This window comes from Erinaceus europaeus, chromosome 1, assembly GCF_950295315.1.
Source record: "Erinaceus europaeus chromosome 1, mEriEur2.1, whole genome shotgun sequence".
NCBI lineage: Eukaryota > Metazoa > Chordata > Mammalia > Eulipotyphla > Erinaceidae > Erinaceus > Erinaceus europaeus.
Window position 1 is genome coordinate 134,447,512 of NC_080162.1, and position 21,742 is coordinate 134,469,253.

At 37.9% G+C, this 21,742-nt stretch overlaps 1 protein-coding gene across 1 annotated transcript in view; it reads right to left on the reverse strand.

The window, feature by feature from the left end:
* The window catches only part of PKHD1L1 (PKHD1 like 1), a 214,825-nt gene that overhangs the window by 93,127 nt on the left and 99,956 nt on the right, over positions 1-21,742 (reverse strand). Inside the window, exons 29-37 of the mRNA XM_060202102.1 lie at positions 20,844-20,965; positions 19,141-19,273; positions 17,483-17,678; positions 11,701-11,843; positions 10,594-10,698; positions 9,534-9,722; positions 6,998-7,168; positions 5,972-6,198; positions 2,917-3,901 (exon numbers count right to left, since the gene is read on the reverse strand). Coding sequence (XP_060058085.1) covers positions 2,917-3,901; positions 5,972-6,198; positions 6,998-7,168; positions 9,534-9,722; positions 10,594-10,698; positions 11,701-11,843; positions 17,483-17,678; positions 19,141-19,273; positions 20,844-20,965 — 2,271 coding nt within the window. The remainder of the gene's footprint in view (positions 1-2,916; positions 3,902-5,971; positions 6,199-6,997; positions 7,169-9,533; positions 9,723-10,593; positions 10,699-11,700; positions 11,844-17,482; positions 17,679-19,140; positions 19,274-20,843; positions 20,966-21,742) is intronic.

The following is a 21,742-nucleotide window of genomic DNA, read 5'->3' on the forward strand; positions in this document are numbered from 1 at the left end:
AGATCCTTCTGTGCCCCTGGTTAATTTCCTCCCCCCACGCCTCCAGTGACCCAGTTCCAGATTAACTCAGACATGAGTGAACTCCTTTAACCTTAGGAAACGAGTATCGATATGTATAGGATGATGTTTTAAAAAGTTGATCAGTTTCATAACTAGAGAGTAGGTGAACTAAGACTTGGACAAGGCACCAAAGCTGTTAAAATCTTTGTAACCAGTAAACTACAGTCGTCTCTTCACTGCACAAGTAAGCAAATATATTCCAACAGCTTGAAGATAATCAGAAACATTGGTGTATTGCACCAAAGTAAAAGACTCTGGGGTGGATGGGTGGGTCTCAAATACTAATTCAAGAAGGATGACAGAGGACCTAGTGGGGGTTGTATTGCTATATGGAAAACTGGGAAATGTTATGCATGTACAAACTATTGTATTTACTGTCGAATATAAAACATTAATTCCCCAATAAAGAAATTTAAAAAAAGATAATCAGAAACATCATAGCACAGTGACAAATGATTAAGGAGATGCCTTGATATAAGCTTAGAGAAATGAGTCATGTTAAATAATTAAGTAAATCTTATCATATAGTATTTTCCATCTAAATGGGACAATTATGTCCTTAAAATAGCTATATATATATTTTTTAATTTTTTTTATATTTATTTTATTTATTTATTCCCTTTTGTTGCCCTTGTTGTTTTATTGTTGTAGTTATTATTGTTGTTGTCGTTGTTGGATAGGACAGAGAGAAATGGAGAGAGGAGGGGAAGACAGAGAGGAGGAGAGAAAGACAGACACCTGCAGACCTGCTTCACCGCCTGTGAAGCGACTCCCCTGCAGGCGGGGAGCCGGGGTTCGAACCGGGATCCTTATGCCGGTCCTTGTGCTTTGCGCCACCTGCGCTTAAAATAGCTATATTAAGTTACTCAGTTATCAATCAATTATAGTTTTGTGAAAATAAGCTATTCTAAATATTACTAAATCTTAGATCAATTATTTATAAATTATTTTATTTAGGGGCCAGGTGGTGACATGTTGGTATGCATGAGACCCCTTCTGTTTCATTTGGTTTAAATCCCCCCTGCTTAACACTATTCTATTTACATAACCACTTCATTCTATTTATATAACCGCTGTTAACAAGTACCTCCCTCCAGGGCATTGGTTCAATCCCCACTGTTTCATGATATGTTTTTGCTCCACCCCCCCTCCTTGTCACACCCTGATCCTCTCTTTGTCACACTCTGATTGTCACCAGTCACTTTTCTCTCTACCCTCCCTATGTCACACCCTGTTTCTACCCTACTTGGCAAGTATATATAAAGACAGCATTGTGAGTTTTAGAGTACTTTACCTTGAGTTTAGCTTAGCTCGGCTTAGATTGTGCTGAGTCCTGCATGAATAAAGAGATACTGCCTACAGCTCAACTATGAGTCCCTGGTCGTCTGTTACCCGCCCGTGAAGCCAGCCCGGAGAAAACAACCTAACCCGTCGAAAACGACAGTGACACACTTAGTTAAGAGCACACAGTGCAAAAGGATGCAGATTTAAGCCCCTGGTCCCCACCTGCTGGGGGGAAGCTTCATGAGTGGTGAAACAATGCTGAAGGTATTTCTCTCTCTCTCTCTCTCTCTCTCTCTCTCTCTCTCCAACCCACTCCCCTCTCAATTTCTCTCTGTTTCTATCTAACAATAAAATAATTAATTAATTGGAATTATTTATTTAGTGTGAGCACTAGGGAATGTATCCAGGGCTTCACACAGGCATGATGCCACTGCCAAGTGGACTCCTCAAGCCAGTTGTCTCATTATTTTAAAGAGAAGGAAGTAGGAGGGAGAAAAAGGAGAAACACCATAATATCACTCCACCATCCATGGAACTCCCAAAGTGCCATCCATAAGACTCTCATGTGGTGCTGGCATTTGAACCCTGAGCTTCATGCTTAGTATATTTTACTGAGTGAGCATTCTCCCCACTTCCAACTCTTGATAAATTTTAACAATTTTTTATGTGTGTGTGTGCATATCAACACTAATAATATTAGTTACCATTTCTAGTTCACAGATAATCACTTATTTCTTCCTTTTGTAAATTTAGGTAATAGGGCTGGGGAAAAAAGCATAATGATTATGCAAAAACCTTCCAGCTTGACACACTGAGGTCTTAGGTTCAATCCCTATCATAGGCTACCACTGATCAGTTCTCTCTTTCTCTTTCTCTCTCCTCCCCTTTCCTCTCTGTATCTCTCTTTCACTATGAATAAATAGGCATTCTTAAAAAGGTTGTTAAAAATTTAGCTAATATAATGGGATGTTGTAGGAGGTAGAAGTTAGAATTTTATTTTAAAAAACTTTATCTTACACATGAGGATCTGGGTTCAAGTACCTAGTCCTCACCTGAAGGGGAAAACTTCATGAGCAATGAAGCAGTACTGCAGGCGTCTCTCTGTCTGTCCTTCTGTTTCTCTCTGTCTCACCCTCAATAAAATTCCTTCCCCTAGGAATGTGCTAAAAATAACCACATAATACAGACTATATGGAACTTGGATTCTATGTATTACTAGGGCTAAATGAATTATCTAAATACACATCTTTAAAAATCATTAATAAAGACTGTCCCTGAGCCAAGTGGTGGTGCACCTGGTTAACTGCACACATCTCAGTGCACAAGGACCTGCATTCAGGGCCCTGGTTCCCACCTGCAGGAGGAAAGCTTCATGAGTGTTGAAGCAGGTCTGTAGGTATCTCTCTCTCTTTCCCTATCTCTGTCCCTCTCTTCTCTCAATTTCTCTCTCTCTCTAAATTTATCCAATACATAATCAATTAAATCATTAAAAAATATTATCCTGATGCTATGCTAAAAAGCACAACTTATGATATGATAGCATAACAAAAAAAAAAGCAGATATCAGAATACCTGTTCTTGGGACAATTCCTTTGAGAAGAGGAGTTTCCTCCAACGCATAGGTAAATGGTAGAGGAGGATAAGCAACTGTATTAACAAGGATCTTCACACTGACCCTTCCAGCTCTCCCTGCTGGGGTATAGCACTGGACTTTAGTAGATTTAACAGTAATAATTTGACATGGCTCATTTCCAATAGTCACAGTAGTAGTGTCTGAATCGAAGCCATTTCCTGTGATCACCAAAGTGTTGCCTCCACCAATACTTCCAGAAGTTGGTGTGAGAGATGCTACCGTGGGGCTGTTCACAGTAAGATTTCCCACAGCCAAGCCTTTAGTTCTCACAACAACTCTAAGAGAATGAAGTCCGGCTGGGAGAGAAGTCACATGAACAGTGATGTTATTTTCATTAACATCTATTGCTCTGGATGGTTGACTTCCAATGGAAACAGCAATGTCTTCCAAGATGGTGCCAAACCCCTCTCCTTCAATCAGAATGTTGCCAGAACCTATGACAGAATTTGGCGAGACCCTAGTAATGAAAGCAATGATGCTTTCTAAATAAGAAAAGCTGCAGTTCCCCTTGCATTGGGCAGGTACTCCATGTATTAGAAGATTGACTTCCACAAGCTGTTGGGGAGCAGGAGATGTTTCACATTCGATGACAGTGTAATTCATGGATAGAATGTAACATGGAAAATGACCCATAAGGATGTTTACATCTTTGGAAGAGGCTGCAAATCCAGAGCCTTTTATGGTCACTTTTGTCATTCCTGTAGTTGATCCTGCATTGGGCAATACTATGTCAATATTTGGCAAGAGGACAAATCGCCTGTCAAATTCATTGGGCAGAGTGTTGATAGCATTGCCTAAGTTGGAGACAGTTAATGTAACAATTTCCCTGATGCCAACATCCATTGAGTTTTGAGGGTCAACGTGACATATAATGGAATCATCATGACTTTCTTCTACAACACAGGGGTAGCCACCAATTGTAACCTGAAAGTACAGTGAATATGAGTACAAATGAATACATCACTTTAATTGGAACTTAAAATTTTAATAGAAAAAATCATATTAAGACATTAATAATGTGCAAATTTTTATTTACATAAAAACTTAAGTACTGAATAAGGCATAGCTTGGACTAATCATAAAGGTAAATTAGGATTGTGCATGGATTTTTATAATTATATTAAATACCAAAAAAATGGTGGAAACTAGCACAGCTCCATGAAGTGTTGAATGGATAAAATATGTATGATAAACAAAGAAATAGTATTTGGTCATAAAGAGTTGAAGCAGTGGGGCTGGGTGGTATTGCACCTGGTTGAGCACACATGTTATAGTGTGCAGGGACCCAGGTTCAATCTCCAGGTCCTCATCTGCAAGAGGAAAGCTTTGTACGTGCTTGAGCAGGGCTTAAGGTATCTCTCTGTCTCTCCCTCTATATCTCTCCCCTCCCACTCAATTTATGTCTATCCAATAAATAAAGATAATGATAAAAAAATTAAAAAAAACACTTGAAGTATTTATATGTGGCATTCCAAGGATAAAACTAGAAACATACCAAAGAGCCCATGACTATACTAAATTTTTTCTGAGCCTGACATCTGATATGCAGGCGGATCCAAGTTATTGACTCGGGAGATAATGTCATGGCTAGAAAAAGAACCAGAAAGGACCAGGGAAGAGAGTAGCTCCCAAATATGGAAAAGGTGTATAAATATAGTTGACTGTAAACCCCATTGATCTGATTTGGGGCCCATATTTAGCTTAAGAGCCTATGTGACCTCTGCATCCCTATAGATCTGAACTCACATTCTGTGGTCATGAGTAGGAATGTTCCAAGCTGCCCCAGTTTCAGGATCCATCTCCCCTGTTCCCCCCACACACACTTGAGAAAGAGAGAGACAGGCTGGGCATATGGATCAACCTGTCAAGGCCCATGTTCAGTGGAAAAGCAATTATAGAAGCCAGGCGTTCCACCTTCTGCACCCCATAATGACCCTGGGTCCATACTCCCAGAGGGATAAAGAATAAGAAAGCTATCAGGGGGAGAGTATGGGATATAGAATTCTGGTAGTAAGAACTGTATGGAGTTGTACCCCTCTTATCCTCTGGTTTTTGTCAGTGTTTCCTTTTTATAAATAAAAATTAAAAAAACTTAAAACATTAGTAGTAATACTTTTGTTGTAAATGAATATCCATTGTATTACTATATTTCTAAGAAATATTCCAAGTAAGCAACTCTTCAAACACAGAAATTCTAACCCAAGATCAGTGATGGTCTATTGCTGGAGTAGATGGAAAGGGCGGGCTTGATGTCTAAGAGTTCTTCCTTCCTTCCTTCCTTCCCTCCCTTTTTTCTTTCTTCCTTTCTCTTTCTTTCTCTCTCTCTTCCTTCCTTCTTATTTATTTATTTATTTTATTTTACCAGAGCATTGCTTAGCTCTGGTTTATGGTGGTGCAAAGGATTGAACCTAGAATTTTGGAGCCTCAGGCATAAGAGTCTCTTTGTATAACCATTATTCCATCTATCTTCACCTTTGTATATTTCTTTTGTAGGTAATTAAAGTATTCTAAAATTGACTGTGGTGCTAAATGCACAGCACTATGAGTATAACTAAAGTTATTTCAGGTCCGAAATTACTTGGTAGTAAAGCATAGACCTTACATGGATGAGGTCCCTGGTTCTATTCTTGGGTTAATTTTTGGTGTCAAATAATCAAACTGATATAAAAACAAATTCAAAATATTAGAAGTGATTATGCTTAGTCAGTTGTGTACTTTAAATGGTGAATTGTATGATACATGATTTATATGCAATGCAAGAATTAAATTTAAATTATGAGGTTATGTATGATTCATCTATCTTTTATTGAGAATATAGAAGCAAAAAGGCTACTTGGACTGCAGAGACTGCTCAGCACTAGAGTACATTACTTGCATTCTTTATTTGCAAAGACTACAATTCAATTCCTGCCACAGCTATATGTCAGAGCTAAACGGTGTTCTGATTACTCTCTCATAAAATAAATCTTCAGAAAAAAATATCTTTATTCTTACCTTATTAGCACATGTGAGATTACTGAAACCATGACCAGTAATCGTTATCAAATCATTTAGGGTTCCAGAAGATGGACTAATATTGCTTATAGATGGTGAAAAACAACTTGAAAGCTCAAAGAACATTCTGTCGGAAGTTTTAGCCTCAGTATTGTTCAGGTCACATAAGGGTTCTGTCGCTAGGCAGTCTGTTACAGATCTTCCCAAGTGCAAATTCACATATCCTCCTTTAGAGGGAAATAAAAAAAAAAAAACTTTCAGGGAGTTATAGTCTAAAGTAAGAACCATTTTCAGAAGGCTGAGCCATGGCACACCTGGTTGAGTTCAAGGACCTGGAGATGAACCCTTCTTCCTCAGCTGAGGAAAGGATGCTTTATGAGTAGTGAGAAAGTGTACAATTGTCTTTCTCTCTTTCTATCTCCTTCTCCTCTCTCAATTTCTCCCTGTCCTATAAAATAAAATAGAAGGGAAAAAAGGGAAAAAATGGTTGCCACCAGAAACACAGGACTTGTACTTCTGACACCAAGCCCTAGTGATAACCCTGATGGCAATAAAAAAATAAAATAAAATAAAAATATATATATATTAAAAAATATATATATATAGAGAGAACTGCATTCAGACAGCACCATTCTTTATTTTGGTGATGGTAATTTATATTCTCATCAAAAAAAATTTTAATGATAAGAATGACTCAGATTTTAACTCAAAATTAAAATAAAGACCTGGACAAAGATTATATAGTAAAGTGAAAATGATAAATATGAAGAAGTTACATTTTGATTTGTCTAAGGTTGGACCCCATGGGGAAAATAAAACAGTAATATCATCTTACAATTCAATGTATTTTCAGGCATATACAAAGCTTTGTAACTATTTTATACTGTGTCTTTGGTCCATTCAAGATACTACAGCCAGGAAGAGTCAGAGACATATTTAAAGTCAGTCTTCTATCTCCTACTCCAGCAAGAACACATTACTCCTGATCATATGAGTATCAGATTTTTCCATCTTTAACCCGCTTACCCAGAGCATATGTGGCTTCGGTACTTCCCACAGACAGATGCAGGGGGATGTATCTGGTTTCTGCTGGTAAAACATTAATGACTCCTTGGAGAAACATAGAGTGAGCTTCATCAACATATCCGCTGCTATAATAATGGATTCCAGGTGAAGTAAATTGGTAAGAAAATGAACCTGCCATAAAATAAGGTTGCACATAATAAATACAGGCAGTTAATACATCTTTGAAAAGACCTTTGAAATGATCACTCAAATGCACATGCAGATGACAGACTGCCTATCTTTCATACACATGATAGTTCCACAGGATTTAGCAAGGAAATGACGACTGACTATAAAAATTATCTTGTATAATGAAATTACATAGCAGAAAGATGAGACTCAGCATTAATTTATTTTTAGAAAACTCATATCAAGTCTGACATAATTTACCAAATATTAAAGAAAAAAATCAACTTGGAAAATATCTTGTGTTCATGAGTAAGACGTCTAAGCTGCTTCTATATAGAGTGGGGTATATGGAAGGAAAATTTAAGCTCAGTTGAAATATTGAATTTTTAATTATGAAAAATTTCAAACATGCAGAAAAGCTGAAAGAATTGCACATTTCAAAAAATTCAGCTTCAATAGCAAAGAAAATAAAAATAAACCAATGGGTCTACATCAAACTGAAAAGCTTAGAAAGAGATATCATTATCCAAACAGAAAAATACTCTACAAAATGGAAGAAGATTTTTATACAACATACTTCAGATAAAGTTCTAATAACCCAAATACAGAAGGATCTCAAGAAACTTAGCAACAAAAATAGCAAACAATCCCATTAGAAAATGGGGCGAGGGCATGGACAGAAACTTCACTGAGGAAGAGATCAAGAGGGCTAACAGACACATGATAAAGAGCTCTCCAATGATCATCAGAGAAATGCAAATAAAGACAATGATGAGACACTGCTTTGTAACTGTGACAATGTCATAATCAGAAAAGATATATGTTGGAGAGGATGTAGGGAAAAAGAGATATATTTGTACTGCTGATGGGACTGTAAATTGGTCCAACTCTTATGAAAAACAATTTGAAGATTTATCAGAACACTTGTAATGGACCTACCATGTGACTCAACAATTCTCTCCTAGGGATATACCCAAAGAAAACAAAACACCTATCAGAAGAGATCTGTGTACACCTTTGTTCACAGAAGAAGAATTTGTATATCTAATACTTGGAAGTACCCCAGATACCCAACAATAAGTGAGTGGCTAAGAAAACTGTGGTATACATGCAGAATGAAATACTGCTCAGCTGTTAAAAAGATGAAGTCATCTTTGTCTCATCTTTGATAGAATTTGAGAACATCATGTTAAGTGAAATAAGTAAAAAAGCGGATAAATACAGAATGATCTAATTTATAGGTGGCACTTAAAAACTAAATACAGAAAAGGAGATCACATAGTGAAACTTGGACTGGGTGTAATACGTTTAACCAAAGCAAAAGACTCTGGGATATGAAAGGGAGAGAGAGAGAGAGAGGGTGAAGGGAACCTTGGGTCATATTATATGATTCATGGAGAGATGAGAAATTGTACTCATGTGTCAGCAACTGCTCTGCAAACTACTAACCCCTACAATTAAAAAAATGAATTTTACACCTGTATATACTCCATCAAGGTTCTTCTTCAACTAACATGTTTCTAGCCTAGGCACATATTTTATTTTTGATTGCCTTGTTAAGGAAATAATAATTTAGAAGAGAGCTGTCACATGGGTAGAAGCTCTCATTTATCCTTCCATGATAGGTGTCCGCTGAGGCTCTTGTACACCATTGTGCACTGAGATCACTGCCTTTTCACATATCTATCCATCACTTTATCCATCCATCCATCAATTTCATCTTAAAAAACATATTTTATAAGAGCAAGTGAGTAGAGCAGTGCTCTTAGCATGAATTATACCCGTGGAGGAAATTCCTGACTCCCCCCCAAATATTGATTTTAAAACTGATTACTTGTTTATTACTTGCTACCAGAGTGGTAATATTCAAACACATATTCCAATTTTTCTTTATGTTCTCCTTAGAATTTCAATCTATCAGCCTGTCCAGTGGAGAAGCTTTACAGAAGCCATATGTTCCACCTTCTGCACTCCATAATGATCCTGCATCCATCCTCCCAGAGGGATAAAGAATAGGGAAGATCCTAGTGGCGGGGATGGGACATGGAACTCTGGTTGTAGGGACTGTATGGAATTATGTCCTTCTTATCCTACAATATTGTCTATTATTATTAAATCAATAAAATAATAAAAAGAATTTAGATCTATATTATCAAAATGAATAATGATGTTTCTGATAAAATTACTCATCTTCAATGTATTAAATGCCTTGATTACATTAATTTACACTTAAAACATTTTAAATACTTTACTACAGCAATAAATAATAATTTTGTGTGTTTACATACACTATGCAAGTTAAAACTATGTAGTCTCATTATATCTAAGATAAAGTATAAATTCATGAATCAATAAAGGAGAAGCATACCAGATGCAGATCTTTCTCTTCCACTTGTAAATCCCTGCCCATCATAGGTTACACTTCCAGGAGTTGAGACAGAGAAAACTCTATATCCAATCCCCTTAATAAATGGATGTGTTTGCCAATGCCACATAACTGTATCTCCCACAAATATATTTAAGACTGGTGGTGACCAGGCAGAACCTAATCCATGTACTGGGAGAAGAATTGAAATATATTTTAAAAGGAAAAAGAGCAAAAAGTCTTAGTCGTCATGTTTGATAATACTGCATTCTCATAACCCTCAACTAAAATGCTTAAATTAACACTAGATAGCTGTAATGTTTATAAAATGATGAAAATAAGATAATGAGAAACAATAAGAAAAATATCAGTGCCATAGCTGCAAGACTAAATAGTATGAGACAACTTGAAGAAATGTCAAAAAATAAATAAACTAGTTGCTCAGAAATATGACATTAAATTTTTTAAATTTGTGCTCAATTCTTAAAAATAGGAATTTCTTCATAATTATGGTCATGAAAATATATCTTAATTTAGAAACTTACGACTAATAAGAAATTATATCCATCCAGGAGGTTCTATGCTGTAATAAGATCATATAGTAATTACTAAACTTGGAAATCTTAAATTCTAACCTTTTAAACTCAAGTCTTCCACCAATTCATTCTCTGTGACTCTTATACTAATTGAATAGTTATTAATATTTATAGGAATTATTAATACACATAAAATACTTATTAGCTGATATAGAAAAAAATAACAGCACTTATTCACTGAATACTTCTAAATATTAACTAAATGAAAATAAAATTAATTCCAGGGTAAAAAGCTTCTATCATGGGGGCCAGGTGGTGGTGCACCTGATTAAGCACACATGCTACAGTGTGGACGGACCTGGGTTCAAGCCTCTGGTCCTCACATGTCTGGTGAAGCAGATCTGCGGTGTCTTTCTGTCTTTTACCCTCTCTATCTCCCCATCCCTTCTCAATTTCTCTCTGCTTCTATCTAATAACAAATAAATAAAGCTTCCATTATGTATAATGTAAATTGTGGCTGTTGGTACCTGAATCTTCCCCACTGTTGGTGATTCTGAATAGATTCTTTGTTGAATGAAGTGTACATTTTATGACATTTTCTGATGATGATGTCACATTGCAAGGGAAGGACCCTAGTAAGAATGAAGACAAAGACATTTTTTTCTCAGTTTTTGGTGAAATATAGAAGTGAAGTGTGGGGAGTTGGGTAGTAGCACAGCGGGTTAAATGCACATGGTGCAAAATGCAAAGACAGGCAGAAGGATCCCGGTTCGAGACCCCGACTCCCCACCTGCAGGGGAGTCGCTTCACAAGCAGTGAAGCAGGTCTGCAGGTGTCCATCTTTCTCTTCCCCTCTTTGTCTTCCCATCCTGTCTCCATTTCTCTCTGTCCTATCCAATAACAATGACATCGGTAAGAACAACAATAATAACTACAATAAAACAACAGGGGCAACAAAAGGGAATAAATAAATAAATAAATATTTTTTAAAAAGTGAAGTGTAATTAATAAACAGTGAAGTCTCTACAAAATTTACACATGACATGGGCTTATTAATACTTTTAATATGAATCATGCCTGAACATTGATTATTTTTAAAACAGAGAATGCCTTCCTTCAAGCACTTTATACACATAAAATGAATAGTAAGTATTCATTGAAATGAAAAGTAGTAACTCAGTTTCTCTTTACCATGTTAACCAATATTTAAACTTTATACATGGTTAGAAAAAAGGAACCTCGGGGGTAGGGTGCTAACGCAGATGTTAAGCACACATGGAGCAAAGTGCAAGGACCAGCGTAAAGATCCTGGTTCAAGCCCCCGGCTCCACACCTGCAGGGGGGTCGCCTCACAAGTGGTGAAGCAGGTCTGAAGGTGTCTATCCTTTTCTCCCCCTCTCTGTCTTCCTTTCTTCTCTCGATTTGTCTCTGTCCTATCCAACAATGATTTGTCTCTGTCCTATCCAACAACAATAACCACAACAACGATAAAACAACAAGAAAACAAAAGGGAAAATAAATAAACATTTAAAATAAAAAAGGAACATCATGACTATGTAATAACTCATCACACATAGTAACTCCTTTAAGGTGAGAAAACAGTAACAATCTTCTAGTGAGCATAAAACTCTTACCTAAAAGCACAGTATTCTCAGTTGGTTCTGGGCTGAACCCCAAGCCCATTATAGTGAGATCAATTCCACCAAACAAGGAGCCTCTCTGTGGAAACATGTCCCTTACTTCCAAAATGTACTGTATAGAAGTATTTAACTTGTCTCTGCAAGAAGAAAAATTGATAATGCGTCAATGTATTTTCCTTGGATGTTGTTAAACCCTTTACTTAGATATGCTTTATTTTATTAGTGGAATAAATTGAACATTAAGTCATCCAAATGAGGTATGGGTTAGGGCTAGTGTCAGTGAGAATAGTAAGAGGGAATATGGTTATGAGAACTGAGGTCCCAAGAAACTCTATAAATTATTTAACATACAGGAAAAGAAAGTGGAAAGACAAAGTAAAACTTGGGCTGGTTGGGTGTACTTCACAAGGCAAAGGACTCTGGCAATGGAGAATAAGGAGAGCAGTGCAGACAGGGGCAGGTAGGGGGTGGGACTTCGTGGTCCTGGTGCATAATGATGGGAAGAGACCTAAGTGGGGGTGAGAGTGTTTTGCAGACACCTATCATGGCAAGATGGAAAACAGTACCATATGAAAACAACTGCAAACCATTAACCTCCCAATAAAAAAGAAGAAAAATTAATGATTTGCACATTCATTAGAGTAAAATACCAGGACAATATCTGCAGAGTTTTAAAATTATTTATATATGGCCAACGACATTTTTATGCAATGAACTTGAACTTACCATTCTATTTTGGAAACTTGTCACATTTTGTTCCATTATTATGAGAAGGTTTTGAGTTTATTTTGCCTACTTATAAATTGTTTGTTAGGTGGCCATCAAAATACATAATGCTTTCCTGATCTGATATATAGAGTAGATTCTCATACTCCAGATCCCACCAAACTAAACTGAGTATTATTTTACTTCTTTAGCATAACTAAGTTGATACTTCTGGAACCACTATGAAAACATCCCAGGTTTGTACATTATCAATCTGTACCTTCCATCATCACGTCAAAGCACAAAGAAATGGTTCTCCTAGGATCCAAGCAATCATTGCCTTGTGAATCTATCTATAGTTCCGAGATTTGTTTCCTGTTGCTCATCTTCCTTCACCTCCCATAAGATTCTGTTGCACAGGGAGTCGGGTGGTAGCACAGCAGGTTAAGCACACGTACCACAAAGCGAAAGGACCAGTGTAAGGATCCCGGTTCAAGCCCCTGGTTCCCCGCCTGCAGGGGAGTCGCTTCACAAGCAGTGAAGCAGGTCTGCAGGTGTCTGTCTTTCTCTCCCCGTCTCTGACTTCCCATCCTCTCTCCGTTTCTCTCTGTCTTATCCAACAACAATGACAATAATAACTACAACAACAAACCAAGGACAACAAAAGGGAATAAATAAATAAATATTTTTAAAAGATTCTGTTGCACAATATTTATACATTTTCCCTATATTTGGGAGCTACTCTCTTCCCTGATCGAAATTTCTAGTCCTTTTTCCAACTATGACATCTTACCAGAAAATAACATGGGTCCACTTGCATATTAGATGTTAAGCTCAGGCCAAAACTAGTAAAGTCATGGCCCCCTTGGAATATACCTAAAATAGACCTATTAGCTTTTTCCAAAATGCTGACCCCAAATCTTCATCTGCAATATTCTTGCCTTTAGGTTCATGATTAGTCAACAATTTGTTCTGCTTTATATCTTAACTCTTTTTTCAGCCACCAGGTTCCTGATGCTACCAGGATGCCAACCTGACTTCCCTGGGCAGATGGCCCCACAATGTGGCTTGCCTTTGCAATAAAATTGTGGGCCTCATTAACAAGGAATGACACACTCCTCTTTTTTTTTTTTAGTACTATTTTTTTATTGGGGAATTAATGTTTTACATTCAACAGTAAGTACAATAGTTTGTACATGCATAACATTCCCCAGATTCCCATATAACAATACAATCCCCACTAGGTCCTCTGAATCCTTCTTGGACCTGTATTCTCCCCACCCACCCACTCCAGTCTTTTACTTTGGTGAGATATGCCAATTGCATTTCAGGTTCTTATTCTGTTTTCTTTTCTGATCTTGTTTTTCAACTTCTGCCTGAGAGTGAGATCATCCCATATTCATCCTTCGGTTTCTGACTTATTTCACTCAATATGATTTTTTCAAGGTCCATCCAAGATCGGCTGAAAACGGTGAAGTCACCATTTTTTACAGCTGAGTAGTATTCCATTGTGTATATATACCACAACTTGCTCAGCCACTCATTTATTGTTGGACACCTGGGTTGCTTTCAGGTTTTGGCTATTACAAATTGTGCTGCCAAGAACATATGTGTACACAGATCTTTTTGGATGGATATGTTGTGTTCCTTAGGCTATATCCCCAGGAGAAGAATTGCAGGGTCATAGGGTAGGTCCATTTCTAGCCTTCTGAGAGTTCTCCAGACTGTTCTCCACAGAGGTTGGACCAACTGACATTCCCACCAGCAGTGTAGGAGGGTTCCTTTGACCCCACACCCTCTCCAGCATTTGCTGCTGTTACCTTTTCTGATGTATGACATTCTCACAGGAGTGAAGTGGCATCTCGTTGTTGTCTTTATTTGCATTTCTCTGACAATCAGAGACTTGGAGCATTTTTTCATGTTTCTCAGCCTTTTGGATCTCTTCTGTGGTGAATATTCTGTCCTTGTCCTCCCCCCATTTTTTGGATGGGGTTATTTGTTGTCTTGTTGTTGAGTTTGGCAAGCTCTTTATATATGTTGGTTATTAAACTCTTGTCTGATGTATGGCATGTAAAGATCTTCTCCCATTCTGTGAGGGGTCTCTTGCTTTGAGTAGTGGTTTCTTTTGCTGTGAAGAAGCTTTTTAATTTGATGTAGTCCCATAGGTTTATACTTGCCTTAGTCTTCTTTGTAATTGGATTCGTTTCATTGAAGACGTTTTTGAAATTTATGCGGAAAAGAGTTCTGCCAATATTTTCTTCTAAGTATCTGATAGTTTGTGGTCTAACATCCAAGTCCTTAATCCACTTGGAATTTACTTTTATATTTGGTGAAATAGAGTGGTTCAGTTTTATTCTTCTGCATGTTTCAACGCATTGTTTCCAACACCATTTGTTGAAGAGACTCTGCTTTCCCCATTTAATAGTCTGAGCCCCTTTGTCAAAGATTAGATGTCCATAGGTGTGGGGGCTCACCACACTCCTCTTATCTTCTTCTAGCATTTGCCCTTCTTCCGTAGCCAGTCAACAGCGTCAGGTTGAGCCAAAGTTTCGAGACCTCCTTTGAATCTGGAGAGGTGGCAGTCGTTGACTATGTGGGTCATAGTCTGTCTGTAGCTGCAGGGGCAGTTCGGGTAGCCTCTGGCTCCCCAGCGATGGAACATAGCGGCGCACCGGCCATGGCCTGTTCGATAGCGATTGAGGAGGGCCCAATCATAACGTGCTAGGTCAAAGCCAGGTTGACGCTTGCAGGGGTCTATGATGAGGTGTTTGTTCTTTACCTCAGCTGACTGCCAACTCTGTTTCCAAGAGTCTGGAACAGAGAAGTTCAGTGTAGGCGTAGGAGACCAGATTGGATGACGAGACGTCAAGCGTTGAACAGGGTGGGCAAAGATATCCACGTATATTGTCAGGTCTGGTCGAGCGTAGACGTGGGAAATGAACTTAGATGATGCCGCATCCCAACGAATATCTGGCGGGGCGATATTGCTAAGAACTGGCAGCCATGGAACTGGGGTGGAACGGATGGTTCCAGAAATTATCCTCCTGGAGGAATATAATTTGAAATCGACCAAGTGGACATGGGGGCTATGGAACCATACTGGGGCACAGTATTCTGCAGTGGAATAGCATAATGCCAGAGATGATGATCATAGTGTGGAAGCGCTCGCGCCCCATGAGGAGCTGGCCAGTCTTGCATTGATGTTATTCCTCGCGCCCACCTTTGCTGCAGTTTTTATGAGATGTTCGTGAAATGACAGAGTGCGATCGAGAGTAACGCCAAGATAGACTGGCTGGGCTTCATGCCGGATTCTAGTATCATTAAGCTGCACATTAAGCTCACGTGAGGCCGAGGCATGGTGTAGATGGAAAACAGATGATACCGTTTTTGCAGTGCTAGGGATTAGTCGCCATCTCCAAAACTCTCCCCCTTTACACTGTCTGAACTGGAAGACGCTTTGAAGAGGGTTAAACCGGGAACGGCTGCTGGCTATGATAACATCACCCCAGAACTCATTCTTAACTTGGGCCCCGCGGCAAAGAAGTGGCTCACTACATTCCTGTCCCACATCTTGGAATCTGAATCTATGCCCAAAATTTGGCGTCGTGCAAAGATAATAGCAGTTTTGAAACCAAAGAAAGACCCAACACTGGCCGCCAGCTATAGACCAATTTCTCTCCTCTCCGTGTGTTACAAACCCCTTGAGAGGCTGCTTCTGTCACGAATTTCTCCTCTTACAGAGAAATTCCTAACACCCGCTGCCCAAGCTGGTTTCCGCCCAGGAAGATCTACCTGCGAACAAGCCCTGGCCCTCTCAACTTACATTGAAAATGGATTCCAGAAGAATTTAAAGATGGGTGCTGTCTTTGTTGATCTCACAGCAGCCTATGACACGGTCTGGCACCGTGGTCTCCTAGTCAAGATCTCAAGATGCCTGCCTCTATGGGTGGCCAACACTATCGTTTCTTCTCCAAAACAGAAGATTCCGGGTGCATCTGGGTGACAAGTCTAGCAGATGGAGACTTGTCTCAAGTGGCCTCCCCCAGGGCTCTGTTCTGGCTCCTACGCTATTTAATATTTACATCAATGACCTCCCAGAAACTGCTTCAAGGAAGTTCATCTACGCCGATGACATCTGCTATGCAACTCAGACATCCAAGTTTGACATCCTCGAGGAAACACTCACGAAAGACATGTCTCTGATATCTGATTACTGTAAAAAATGGCGACTCCTCTTATTATCCACTGTAAGTCCAGAACTGAACAAGAGGGTGATACTCAGCAAATTGGTAAGTATTTCCAGCATAAATAAAAATAATATGACATATAGATGAACTTACTTGCCCAGAGAATCATATTATTTAATCAAAGTAGTATTGCTTCAAAACTTACAATTATATTGGATTTTTAAAGATATTCTCTTTAAAAAATTTTTTTCCTCCAGAGTTATTACTGGGGCCTGGGGCCTGCACTACAAATCCACTACTCCTGTGGATTTTTTTTTTTTATAAGGCAGAGAGAAATTGAGAGGTGATGGGAAGATATAGAGGAAGAGAGAAAGACAGGTATCAGCAGACCTGCTTCAATACTTGTGAAGTGACCTCCCCCCTGCAGGTGGGGAGCTGGTGCTCAAACCTGGATCCTTGCATGGGTCCTTATGCTTCATAATATGTGTGTTTAGCCCAATGTACCACTACCTAGCCCCCTTTTAAAATTTTTTAAAATTTATTTTATTGGATAGAGACAGAAAGAAATTAAGAAGAAAGAGGGAGACAGAGAGAGAGAGAGAGAGAGAGAGAGAGCTGCAACCTGTTTCACCATTTGTGAAGCTTTCTACCTGCAGGTAGGACCAGGGGCTTGAACCTGGGCCTTTTCCCACTGTCATGTGTGCACTTAACCAGGTGTACTGTCTCCTGACCCCTGGAGATATTCTCAGAACCCTTTGCAAAAGGAGATTTATACAGATGAAGATTGTAATTGAAATATTATTGGTTTAAAGATTATTTTTTGAAGCATCCAGTTCTACTAGCCCCTCTGTGTTCTACAACTTGAACAAGTTCATATCCATTACCTTGTGGATGCAAACCCCCAATTTATGACTTCTACACTAATATCATGTTTTCCAGCAGACAAGGTGGGCAAAAGGCATCTGATATCTGTGAAATTCCAGTGAAGAATTTGGCAAGGCTTCCTTCCAACATGCACCTCCACATTTTGTGTCAGTTCATTTCCAATATTATAGCCCTTAATTGTTAAATGACCTTCTCCTGTTATTTTAAAAGAAAAAAAAGGGAGATTGACAAAAGATTCAACTTATTATTCAGCATACAACCTGCATATCAAATAAACCAACTCATCTATAGTTCACTGCATTCAGAAAACCCCAGTACTTGCAGGGGCAAGAGAAAAATCTATCAAAATTGATCACTGCCATATGATGCTAAAGCTCATGTTTAATTGTTCACAAGGGGAAAACAAAAGCAATATTTTTTAAACACCTTTTTCTCTTTACTGCACATGCTTAAAGTGAAATAGTAAAAAGACAGATCTATTCTTAAAGAGAAACTTGTAATGAGTTTTGCTTTCAGAGCTAGAACTTCAGGAGTGAGTAAAGAGCGCAATGTTTGTGCAAAAGGCTTTCATACCTGAGACACAAAAGGTCCCAGGTTCAATCCTCAGCACTATCATAAGCCAGAGCTGGGCAATGCTCTGGTAAAATCAACCAGGAAGTATAGGGAAGCTTCCAGTGGAAAGGATGGGACCCGGAACTCTGGTGGTGGGAACTGTATGGAATCATTCCCCTGTTATCTTACAATCTTGTTAACTATTGTTAAATCACTAGTAACATTTTAAATAAAAGAAAATTAAAAAAATTGAGGGTCCAGGCAGTGATGCACCTGGTTGAACACACGTTACCATGCGCAAGGACATGGATTTGAGCCCCTAGTCCTACCTGCAAGGGGGAAGAAGCTTCACAAGTGAAGTAGGGCTGCAGGTGTCTCTCTCCCTCTCTATCTCCCTCTGCTTTGTTGATTTCTGGCTTTCTATATCCAATAAAGAAGTAAAGATAATAATTTTAAAAATATAAAAATAAGTAAAATAAACTGAACTGCAGATCAGGGAAATTTACAAGGGCAGCATACCAGATGTGCATGCTTGAGGCCTCCAATGGTTCCAAGTTCAATCCTTGATACTACAACATGCTGAGGAGAGGTCTGGTTTCTTTCTTGCTCTGTGTCTGAATATTTCACTGTCTCTCTGTTTCATGAATATAAACTAATCAAAAAAAAAAAAAAAACAAAACTGCAGGAGATCCAAGAACGGAAAGCTCTTCTGTTTTGTCTTGTCTCTTCCTTCCTCCCTTTCTTTCTTTCTTTCTTTCTTTCTTTCTTTCTTTCTTTCTTTCTTTCTTTCTCTTTCTTTCTTTCTTCCTTTCTTTCCCTTTCTTTCTTTCTTTCCCTTTCTTTCTTTCTTTCTTTCTTCCTTTCTTCCCTCCCTTCCTTCCTTCCTTCCTTCCTTCCTTCCTTCCTTCCTTCCTTCCTTCCTTCTTGCTTTCTTACCAAAACACTGCTCATCTCTACCTTATGGTGGTATGGGGGGTTGAACCTGGGACTTCGGAGGCTTAGTTAGGCATAAGAGTCTCTTTGCATAACCACTATACTATCCATCCCCAAGCAAAAAGCTTTTCTAAAAGTAAATTAAATTACTGATGTTATTGAAATGTCTTACCTAGTATGGTTCTCACTTTGGGACTAAAGTAAGTTATAACTGGAGTCTGTAAACAGTTGTAACTAAAAGCATCCTTTGTTGTGGTTTTAAATCCATTTGTAATAACTGAGATATTAACTGTTCCCTCAATTCGCTGAAATAAGACAAAAAAGCAGTTAAACTATTAAATGTTGATATACAGAAAGACAAGAGTTAAAACTAAGTGGGATATCAAAAAATAAACTTTCGAAGATCTTTGTTTCAAAGTCACGAATCAGTCTGCTTTCAGATATTGAGAATGTTTTGTGTCAAATATAGATTTGAGTAAAGATAAATGATATGACAATTTTTTTGTTTTATTTGTTTGTTTATTTTGCCTCCAGGGTTATAACTGGGGCTTGGTGCTGGCTCTATGAATACACTGTTTCTGGAGGACATTTTTTCCATTTTATTGCATAGGACAGAAAGAAACTGAGAGTGGAAGGGGAGACAGAGAGAGGGAGAGAAAGACAGAGAACTGCAGACCCACTTCAGTTAGAGCTGAGTGATACTGGTCTTATAAAAATTGCACATATGTGTTATGGAATGTTGAGGGATTTGCAGCATAGATGAGATGCTCTGGACAAGTGATTATCTATTTAAAAAATACAAGATACTGATTGTTTGGACTTTTTTCTCTTAAAATAGATTTAGTATAATATTTCTTCCTCTTCATTGTCAAATCGCTTCACTGTATCCTTTGCTGACCAAGTTTCAGAATACGAGACTAACTCAAACTCCAAAGAAAAACGTTTGTTGTTCTCACTGGTATTGCGCTATACAATTTCTACTCAGAATCTATTGTTTCATTAGTTAACACATAAACAGTAGTAAATGAGTGGCATGATTTAAATAAAGCCAATTATAATTCATTGTACCCCCATATTCTCATCCCCATCATTCATTACAATACATGTTCAAGTGTGCTTTAATTACTGATTGCAACTGCGTAACATCCAACTTGGCCTGCTACACTACTCTTTTACACATAACAAAAAACTTGTATTGCATTACATTCAAATAGTATTTTTGAAATTAAATAACAGTGATAGGTCTTAAGATATTATATAGAGAACATAACACTTAACATATGTCTGTGTGGGGGGGAGGGTTCCGGTCCTAGAACATGATGTCAGAGGACCCGGGGGAAGTTATATTGTTATGTGGAAAACTGGGAAATGTTATGCATGTCCATTGTATTTTACTGTCAACTATACAACATTAAACCCCCCATAAATAAATTAACAGTAATAATACAATAAGATATATGTCATTTTGAAAACTAAAAATATCTTGCTTTGCTCCGATGAGCATTTATTAGCATTGATTATTCTTATCTTTTGTTCTACCTCCACAAGTTCTGATATATTGTCTGTTCATGAAATTCTTCTTGACACCCTCGTCCCACTGCATTTCAGATTTACTTGGTACCTTCTGTTATTTAAAATAGAACACTGTTTAACATCTGTTCATGTGTCTTATCTTCCTTAACTACTTAAGCATCTAAAATATGGAGATACATTTTGTATTTGGATATTAGCAGAAAGGTGCTGAGGAATTAGAAAGCATAACTGAAATACTGTAGTTCTAAAACTAATAACATGTCACTCATGCAACTCTTTAGAAGGGATGACATTTATGAGCTTTCAGACTTAGAAAAAAATAACCAAAATAAGATGCCTTACTTTGGGTGTTCTGCAGGTAATCTTATTCAAAGCACCTTCAATCACATGGCAGGTTTTATTTCCAACTAGTACTTTTGAATTTTCATTAAAACCAAATCCTGATAGAGTGAGAACAGTACCACCTACATAAGGTAAAAGCAACAACAGATTCATAAATATCACATAAATAACTTTTGGTAATCATCTAACTCATCACTCAAGAATTAACTAAGCATCCAAGAGATGAATTAGCAAAGACAGAAGACTTAAATATACACAATCACCCCCTCCCCCCACTCACCCAGCCTGAGCTGACACCATAACAGAGTTGGGTGAAGTAGTTTAGTGAACTAACACAGATTTGCAACTAATATCAACTTTGAGACATTCCTAGCCATAACTATCCTTTTTCATAGCACCTTCTTTATCCTAAAAGGAAATGATACTATTTCTGTTGGGACAACCACTCCATGGGTGGATAAGAACAAATTCATACACTTGGTCAATCTCAACTTGACTGTTACTAAGTAAGGTGAATATTTAGGAATAATACAAATAATATAAAAAACAAAGTAAAGAAAGAAGAAGATGATGAAAGCACAAGATCTAGAATTAAACATGATTTATCTAATAACACAAAGGAAATTAATTAAGACATAAGAAATGTATTGTTTTCTATCTCTGCATTATTCTTCTTTCTGTCAATTTGTTCCTGAAACTTTTTCTGGGTCAGGAAGCTCCACTGAGACTGTGGTTACAAATGAAGCAGCTGGTAAGCAGAACAATAACTAATAAATCTTATCTTGACATAACTGATGAGCTTGTTATAGAAACATGTAATAATTGATGATATTAATTCAATAACCTATGAAGGAAGCAAAATAAAAACAGTCACCCTGACTAGTGCTTCTTAAGAAACA